The following is a 9,185-nucleotide window of genomic DNA, read 5'->3' as shown; positions in this document are numbered from 1 at the left end:
GATATACCGGTATATCGTTACACCCCTAGTATACACACATCAGTAGCAAGGTAAAGCCATGTAGAAGGGAATGGTAGGTTTTTTTTCGCGCCAATAGCGGCGTACGGGCCGCATTCTCAGCGCATGCATTTTGCATGCGATCTCACGAAATTTCAATGAACCCCGTTCTGTCCCAATATAACCCTCACCAAAATATAAAAAAGGTTATATGGGACAGAATTATTCGGTCTATACTCACTAGTACACTACGACTGACTCCTGTTGTCGACAGTGTTGTTGCTATTGCCGTATTTGCAAAACAATATCAATGTTTACACTACAGGGTAGCTTATGTAGTAATTTACCAGAAACTTGACTAACTTGGGTAGGCTGCGAGATGTGTATCCAATAACTATCATGATAGTTCTGAGGTTGTTTTGACTCCACAAGTTCTTGTCCGCTTTCTCAATGGAAAACTCGTAACCTTTCATACAAATTTCTCATGGTCAGGTGAAGATTGCCATTCCGTCGCATTCCCTCTTGCTCAATGAAGCCTGTTCGTAGCACTCGATCATGTGAGCGTAATCACTGCTTTCGACATGTGCCTAACATCTGTTTCGCTTTTGAAAATTATAGATGAAATGGAAAGCAATTAATTGCTGTCATATTTCAAGTTGTAGGCAAGTTATGTGTGACGGCTTGGTGAACATGTGGTTTGGTTGTTGAGTGGTAGCTCGGATGTAGTAGTAGTGGGGACAATAGATAAATGTATTGTGTAAACATCGCCTTACAAAGTGTTTATAATTGTGTTTTCAGGTATACGTCGCCACCGCAGACGGTTACCTTGTCACAGAACAGATTGATGAGTCCGGCCCGAGAACAACGCACATTGTCATTCATGACCAGACACTTGAAGAAAGTCTCAAAACTCCCGTGACACCAATAACCCCATTGACACCTGCCACAGAAAAGGCAGAAGGGAAATTTAAATATCAGTGGGATGACTCTGTCAATTTGCCTGTGTTGCCAGTCCGTTGCAAGAATACAAATGGAGAGATGCATAAAATTAGATTCGGTTCGGGTAAGACGTGTTGTGTAATGACTCCTAATGTATTTCTGTTTGTGAATATGTATTATATATTTGAATTTTTAATGAAAAGAGTCCAATATCTTAGCGTGAATTTATACTGTTATGGTTCAAAAAAGCACGAGTCAGACTGGAACCTGATTTTATGCAGATATAGTTATGCATGATACACAATGCCACATGGATTGTGATGATAACATATCACAATATATATATATATATATATATATATACATACATAATAGAGTGATGTGATATTACATCAGTAACAAATTACTTGTGCACAGCCATAAATTCCTCATTCTCCAAATGCTTTTGTTCCCAGGAGGTAGAGGGCGCTGCATTAAAATGGGTGACAACTGGTACACACCAAGCGAATTTGAAGCGGTGTCTGGAAGAGCGAGTAGTAAGGACTGGAAGCGAAGCATTCGCTACGGAGGCAGGTCACTACAGTGTTTGATCGAAGAAAACATACTGCAGCCGCATGCAACATCTTGTACCTGTGCTGCATGCTGTGATGATGAAACTGTGGTAAGAGCATGTGTAATTACAATTTTTCAACACATCCAGGGTTTCTTATACATAAGAGGCACAGTGGCGCCCCGCCGTAGTCAAATTTAATATCGCTGTTGTGAAAATGTTCTCAAATGCCGTCTAAGACATTCATATTTTTAAAATTTTGCTGGGGGAGACCCCCCAGAACCCCCCCAGTGAGAGGGGGAGTTCCCCCTCCATTTCCCCCCCCCCCCCGCATCTGCCTGCAGCGTCCGCATGCGTGCCTATGGCACGCCTTTGAATCCATCATGCATTTTCCCCCCATGCTGGCCATTATCTCTTTTGTCTAATTTTCCCTCAGAAGAAACCCTGACATCATAGAACAAATATTGCAATATGATTTATGCTATGGTCGTGTATATCTATGTCTCTGTCTCATTTCATATTTTTGCCCTGTGATTGCTAATAAGTGTTATTATTCTTGTGGATTAATAGTAAAGATTTACTTGATGATGGAAATAGCTGCCTGTCCCCCAGTCCGGGACTGGTAACTTTTGACCAGGACTGGGTTTCTTTTATGGATTTTGCTTTAGGTTTGATAGTAGAAATCAAAATTTTGAAAATTAGGACTGGCAGGGGTTTCAGATTTATTTCAAAGACCGACTTATAAATATAGAAAAATAATAAATATTCTTTTCAGACTGGACCTGTGAGATTGTTTACACCATATAAAAGAAGGAAATATTCAACAACAGTTTGTGATGGCGTTACCCAGGTATCGAAGAAAGAAGTGCACTCTTCGCTTGCTAAAGTGGATGGACAGTCCCTGACCAAAGATTGTATGAATTGTTGTAGTAATACTGTTCTTTGAACTTGTGTAATATGTGTCTTGTTGATTTTTTTAGCTCATCTGACATAGTCAGATGCAGCTTGTAGAATCGCTTGATCGTCCGTCCGTCCGTCCGGTCAACAGTTGGGCACAAATTGCTTAACGCTCGACGTACGGTCACGATATTCGGCACATTGGGGGGAATCGTCGCAAAAACGAGTTTGGGCTGTCGAAGCTGGGGGTCAAAGTCAAAGGTCAAGAGGTGTAAAAGAAGGGGGAGAACATTCAGCTCCTATAACCTTAAGGTACTAGGGAGAATGCACAGAATTGCGGCTACAAATTCTAAATGGATCGACTATGGCTGCTAGATAGTCGGTGTATGCATCATGGTAGGAAAAGCCATCACTGCGTGCCGAAAATTGGCACGGTCACAGGTCAAACGGCCAATGGGCACAGGCAGATTTGAGACATTTTCTGAGGACATGTCTGACGCGACGCGATTGAAAAACTTTCTTGTTCAGCGGTGACGCAGCATTTTTATGGCAGTTATTGAAAAGGACCATGAATCTACTTTCTGGACAATGCGAAGAGTAAGTGTCAGATAATGTTCCTTTTGACCGCAAAGAGGAGGGTAAAACCATGGATTTGTTGACTGTCTGTTCAGAAAGTAATTTGACTGCCCGGGGTTGCTAGTAGAATCTATACATGCCTGGATGTATCGAGGCTACAATAGATCAGCACGCTGAACATTTCAAAAGCTAAGATTTGGTTAAAGAAGGTTTATTGCTCCTTAAATGTATAATTTTATGCATCTGTAGTGTCAGTATGATTACATGTAAGTATGCCACTGCCAGTGGCTACTGCCAGATGCATGTGTTGGTGGCTACTTGTGGAGGTTTTTGCCTTAATTGGTTAAGTGGCAGGCTGCTCTATTTGCGCAGCCTGTAAGGCTTGCGTAGGTAATGGGATGAGTGCTTACCTATTCTGTTTGCATGATAGTTTTATCGTACTACGATATGATGGGAGGGTTCCATCTTTAAATCTGAAGACACTTAAACGTAGCGGCGCATCTCGTGGGCAACTTTCATAACGATCCCAACGAAATTCTTCTGAGAAGGTTCCTGATACCATCCCTGTGCATTCCACTGTTTCGGCGTGTATGTGAACACATTTGGGACTAACAGGGTTTACTAGAATCCCACCACTCCACCACAGAGTCACCGCAGTAGACGTTAGATGAGCGCTGTCGCTCTGCGGCACTTGTTTTGAAATAAGTGTCTAATAATTAATAAAAAACTTTCAGTAATGTGGCGAATAATTTCATTGTAAATGTATTAAATTTTACTGACATGATAAGCATTTATATTCATGTCGGTTTACGATTATTTATACCTAGTCTGGGAATATACCTATCTGGGAATAAATTCTTTAGAAAAGACTGGAGTTGAAAATGAGTTAGTTTGCCATTTTCGGAAATGAGACAAGAATGAAGACGTGTGATTGCCATGTGGGAATTCACCTGTGTGGTTATTTTCGATAGCCGTGATGGTGTTCACACCGACGTCGTCGATACGAGGGACCCTAACATCCGAGCCACAGACCATCCACGTCGTCACCTCCAGCAACGGCATTGTGGAAACCCACACGGGTACGTACACGCAGCCCAACAATAGTCGGCAGGTGTTTTTCTGCATCCACGTCTCATCACGAGATAACTGCATGCACCAGGGACTTGGTGTTTAAATGTGCCTGAGAAGTCCAGCGGGCCGAAGTGTGTTTAATTGTTACACGGTCTTTATCTGCATATGAGATACATATTAGACTGTTTGTATAGTTAACGAAAAGAATGGTAATCTAGTAGGCATACATTCGAAAGAATTTTCATTCAGTGTGACATACTAAAGCATAGCGTTCATGGTAATAACTATGACATTGTGTGCAAATTGTTTTAATTAAAGTACTTAAAACAATTTGCAATTTGCACTGCATGTAATAGTATCTGAAGTTTACACATCTGCTGCTGCTTGTACCTACTCATGGGAATTTCAGGTTCAGAGGCAGGTACTATGATAATGACACCCATGCAGACATCACCGGCCACACCCGTATCGGCCCGGCACAATGGCACCGTCGAAGACATGGACGAGGATAAGATTTGGTGGCAGCTAGAAGAGGTACGGCGGTAACACTCACGGTGTACCACACGCTCCTGTCGTTCGTGAAGCGCAGAAGAATGAAGCAGAAAGACGATCACGTTTCTCTCCGACCTTTCTCGACGCTCTGTCGCTATTGAGAACAGCGTGATGCGGCAGGCCTGACAGCCGAGATACACACCAACTGTGTGCGTGCGTGTAGCATGTAGCGCATGTAATGCGAGTGAGAATGTCGTCCTGTTGTTAACAGGTTGTTACAAGCGTGATACGGCAGGCATGAGAGCCGAGATGCACACAAACTGCGTGCGTGCGTATAGCACGTGTAATATAAGCGAGAATGTCGTCCTGTTATATATTATATTATTATATATATATTTATGTATACATTATATATTGGCAGGTTGCGACAAGCGTGATACAGCAAGCCCAGCAGCTCAAACATTTGATCACACAGAGCCGGCAGCACTTCATGAACGAGACAGAGGAGGCCATGCACGATCTCCGCAACCAGCTGGAGAACGAGAAGAAAGAGGTGACGAGAGCAAGCCTTAAAGGATTCATGTTCTCATATAAATGCACAATCTGAAAAATATAATGAAATATAGGCTCGCCCAATAGCGAGCAGATGAATGACTACTCCAGTGTAAAAATTACTACAGGTTTATGCTGTTATGGTATATAAAATAGCAAATAATGCAGCCACAATATTTCAGGTCTTGTAATTGTATGTGTAGTGCACCATATCACTCATTTGGGTCAGTCTCCTACAGCAGCAGCCAATGAGGATTTAAATTTTATGATATACTTTTTGATAGCTCCCTTCCAGTGGTTAGTTTGGTAATAGTTTCCTTCCAGTGTTCCCGCTCGCGTGTTTTACCCCCAGAAAAACTAACCCGTGTGTCTTCATCGCAGGCTCTGAATACGGCGCGCATAGAGGCACAGATGAACCTGTCACGTGCTGTGATGGAAGCTAGGGCTGAGAAGGAGATTGCAGTACAACAGGTGTGTTATTGACATCCCAGCGATCCCACTCCATGCAGGCTGCAGCTGTAGTTAATGTGGCCGTGATTGCTGGCGGTAGTCATTGTCCACGGTTGCACAGTGTCAGGGTGCGAAATTAACGCGAGTCCTGATTCAAATATTCCCTGATATACTGTCGGATTCCCTGTTTTGACATATGCAGGAGTCCGTGTGACTCCCTGAAAATTCTGCTATACTAACTAGTTCGTTCCAGAGCACGGCCTCGCGGAATGTTTCAGTATTAAAATGCCCAAAGAAAAGTGGGCAGACGTGCAACCTTATGAACCTTCAAAATAAGCACATGCGTTATTGTTAATATCTTTAGTTTTGAACTTCAGACTGCGGACTCCCTCATTTTGCTGCGGACTCCCTCTTTTTAAGGGCAGGGAGTCCGTTGGACTGCCTTGTTCACAAGTTAATTTATACCCTTGCAGTGTTGTTACTTGCAATCTCTTGTGGTGGTGAGGTGCCTAGTTCGTGCTAGCTTAATCATTATAACGATTTTGTAAATCGTTATTCTTTTTAAATTTCCTAGTTTTAATGACTGGAGGAGTGCAGGCATGGACCAGCACGATGAAGCACAGGCCCACTGCACTACCCCCACGTAGATTCAGCTGGCTTGTTATTCAATGCCATAGAGCTATAAAGTTGTGGGATGAGCAATGATATTATAATTATGCAATTTGATTTTTTCTAAATTTCCATCTTTCATCTTGTCATTCAAACGAGTCATGTTTTCTGTGTGTCGACAACAGGCATTGGCACGTGCACGTGCTGAAAACTCTGACAAGCTGGAAAGTCTTACGGATGATGATTCCAGCCTGCATCATAAGTCTGAAAATCTCATGCCAAAGGTATCGTTGATGATTGTTTAGAATGACTTATCCACATTACATCAAAATTGTGCAGGCCATCTGTGTGGTTAGTGATGGTATATCTCTGCACAGGAAGTACAGGAATGTATCTTAGAACATATTAAATTGCGTACAATATTTATGTACAGCGAGCTTTGAGGGGTCACTTACGGCAGTTGGATTCACCTTTAATGCAGTGGTATTTATTGTAAAGCAGACCATATAAATTCAAATTTTTTCTGACACAGAAAAAAATTAAACTGAGAATGAAACAGTCAAGTAGTGAGTGTACGTACACACGCAAATTACTTGTGTAATGTGTCTCGGGCATTTCACAATCTATTCACGTAAAGCTCTCTCCTAAACAAGACTGAATAGCTAGCTAATCTTCAGCACTTTCTCTTCAGCAATGCGCAAACTGCAACCGAGATTCCTACCTGGAATGCACTGGGTGTCGTCGCGTCAGTTACTGTTCCGCATTCTGTCAACAGAAGGACTGGGTCTCACACCAGTCCGTCTGTCTCATGGTCGAGGATGAGGACTTGGATTCTGACCGAGAAAAGGAGTAGCCGGCCATGATGGCTCCAACCTGCCTAGCAGGCCTCTGTGCTTTTACTCGGCCCTACGACAGTGCTATACAATGCACTGCGTCAAATCCACACAGTCGTCTGTGGACAGCCTTACAACATTCCGATTTTGTTTTGCTGGATTATCCTCAACCATCAACAAATCACTTCATCTAAAGTAAAGTAGAGTATCTGACGTTTATTTTGAGGGGCAATCAGTGCAGAGCTAGGCTTGCCGCTCACGTTTTGAGGGCCTGTGCGACATCATGTAAATATACCTTACACATACAGTTAGAGAGGCAATGACGTGCCTCCCCCATGTAAATGTTGTAGTCATTCGATCTGAGATGGGAGACAGAATCATCACAAAGTCAGCGAGCGCAACTTAAGGATTTTTATATATAAATGTTTTGCAAGATTTAGAAATTGTGTTTGACACTGTGAAGTACATTTTTTCTTGATCCGAGCGACCACTGAGTTGTGCGCGGGGTAGTCGTGTAGATGAAGATGTAAATACGTAGATATTGTAATGCCTGCTCAACTTGTGGCATAATAAAAGACTTAAATAATCAGTAGTGTTGTTCAAATTGCTCTTATTTATCAGATTGATGCTTCATATATGACATCATATTCCCTATTATCTACTTCTGATGACATTCATAGATATAAACCTTACAGGGCTCATGATTTGGGATGGATGGAAGATCTAATATTGCACAGATTTGAATGTGCATCGAGTTGGTTCGTGTGTGAACCATGTGTTTTTCTAAATGATTAAATTTTGCTCTACAATTCTTTCTCTGCGGTCTCTCTCTCGATAGGCAATAAATATGACTAAACTTGGCAGCAGATGGCGTCAAGGTCGTGCAGCACATTGTAATGGTGTACACTGTAGATGGAGAACATAGGATTTTATGTGTTATCTATTGTGCAACGCTCTTCAACACTCACACTTAATATTATATATATATATAGATATATAGATATCTAGTGTGGCCCCGTTATAACGCAATCGTTGAGGTTCATAAAATGTCATCACGAAAAAAGCAGGGTCGCGCTAAATCTGGGTTTAAGAAAATCGTTGTATAAACTAAACCCAATGTTGACCTAAGCGAACAAAAGCTAACAATGCGTGCAGTCATGTACACAACATACACACAGCAACAAGTCATGTAAACTTATTCAGTTGCGCGATCTATAGGCGATCGTCGCTTCGACCTCAGTCGCAGTGAGTTGCAATGCATCGCGTCGCGTCGCATTCAATTGCAATCCGACCTAAGGCCGGCTTAACTCACCAAAAAACTTTTTAGTTCCGGAAAGAGCACAAAAAGGTACAATGACTCATCGCGTTATATCCGAATTCGTGTTAAATCGGGGCGCGTAAAATCGGGGTTTCACTGAATATATCTAGGTATATATAGTACAGTAGATTAGAAAAAAATCGTTCAAAATGTGAAAAAAGTATGAAAATTGGTACACTTGCATACTTTTGTATGCTCTTTCATACAAACACAGGACACACGCGATCCAACTACAACTTCGGTCGCCATCTTGAATTCAAAAATGGCCGCCGTCATTTCTTAAAAATAGCTATATCTCGGTTAATAATCTTCGTACAGACTTGAAAATTTACTGAGCGACGTAATTTGGTTTACTGTTTCATACAACAACGTGATGCATGTGATCCAAAGGCGTTTTCGGCCACCATCTTGGATTCAAAATGGCCGCCATAAAATTACAAACTTAGCAATATTTCCGTTCACGGAAGATATAAAGACGTGAAAATTTGCAGACTGGCGCAGGTTAATACCCAGCCGGCCAAGTCGACACGTGCCGTATCCAACACGCGTTGGAAACGATGGAAAACCACGCATTTTCAACGTGCCGTTCTTCAAGTAAACGCGACGTGTACAGAAGCAGTTCAAAACTCACGCGCGCGAGCACGCACGCACGCACATAACAGATAGCTATACGCCCGCGAGAACGCACGCACGCACGCACGCACATAACAGATAGCTATATACGCGCACGAGCACGCACGCACATAACAGAAGCTATATACGCGCGCGAGCACGCACGCACATAACAGACACCTATACGCGCGCGAGCACGCACGCACATAACAGGTACCTATACGCGCGCGAGCACGCACGCACATAACAGGTACCTATACGCCCGCGAGAACGCACGCATGCACGCACA

The 9,185-nt window shown here is 42.6% G+C and overlaps 1 protein-coding gene across 1 annotated transcript in view; it reads left to right on the top strand.

Annotated features, from left to right (window-relative positions):
- The window catches only part of LOC106807074 (deformed epidermal autoregulatory factor 1 homolog), an 8,322-nt gene extending 766 nt beyond the window's left edge, over window positions 1–7,556 (top strand). The window contains exons 2-10 of the mRNA XM_014809314.1: window positions 796–1,060; window positions 1,392–1,597; window positions 2,262–2,400; window positions 3,931–4,038; window positions 4,440–4,564; window positions 4,944–5,075; window positions 5,456–5,545; window positions 6,319–6,417; window positions 6,825–7,556. Coding sequence (XP_014664800.1) covers window positions 796–1,060; window positions 1,392–1,597; window positions 2,262–2,400; window positions 3,931–4,038; window positions 4,440–4,564; window positions 4,944–5,075; window positions 5,456–5,545; window positions 6,319–6,417; window positions 6,825–6,986 — 1,326 coding nt within the window. The 3' untranslated portion in view covers window positions 6,987–7,556. The remainder of the gene's footprint in view (window positions 1–795; window positions 1,061–1,391; window positions 1,598–2,261; window positions 2,401–3,930; window positions 4,039–4,439; window positions 4,565–4,943; window positions 5,076–5,455; window positions 5,546–6,318; window positions 6,418–6,824) is intronic.
- Window positions 7,557–9,185: the final 1,629 nt, after the last annotated feature.

Source organism: Priapulus caudatus, unplaced genomic scaffold, assembly GCF_000485595.1.
Source record: "Priapulus caudatus unplaced genomic scaffold, Priapulus_caudatus-5.0.1 Scaffold193, whole genome shotgun sequence".
In the NCBI taxonomy this organism is placed as follows: Eukaryota; Metazoa; Priapulida; class Priapulimorpha; order Priapulimorphida; family Priapulidae; genus Priapulus; species Priapulus caudatus.
The sequence above is the reverse complement of the archived record's forward strand: the minus strand, read 5'-3'. Positions and strand labels throughout refer to the sequence as shown.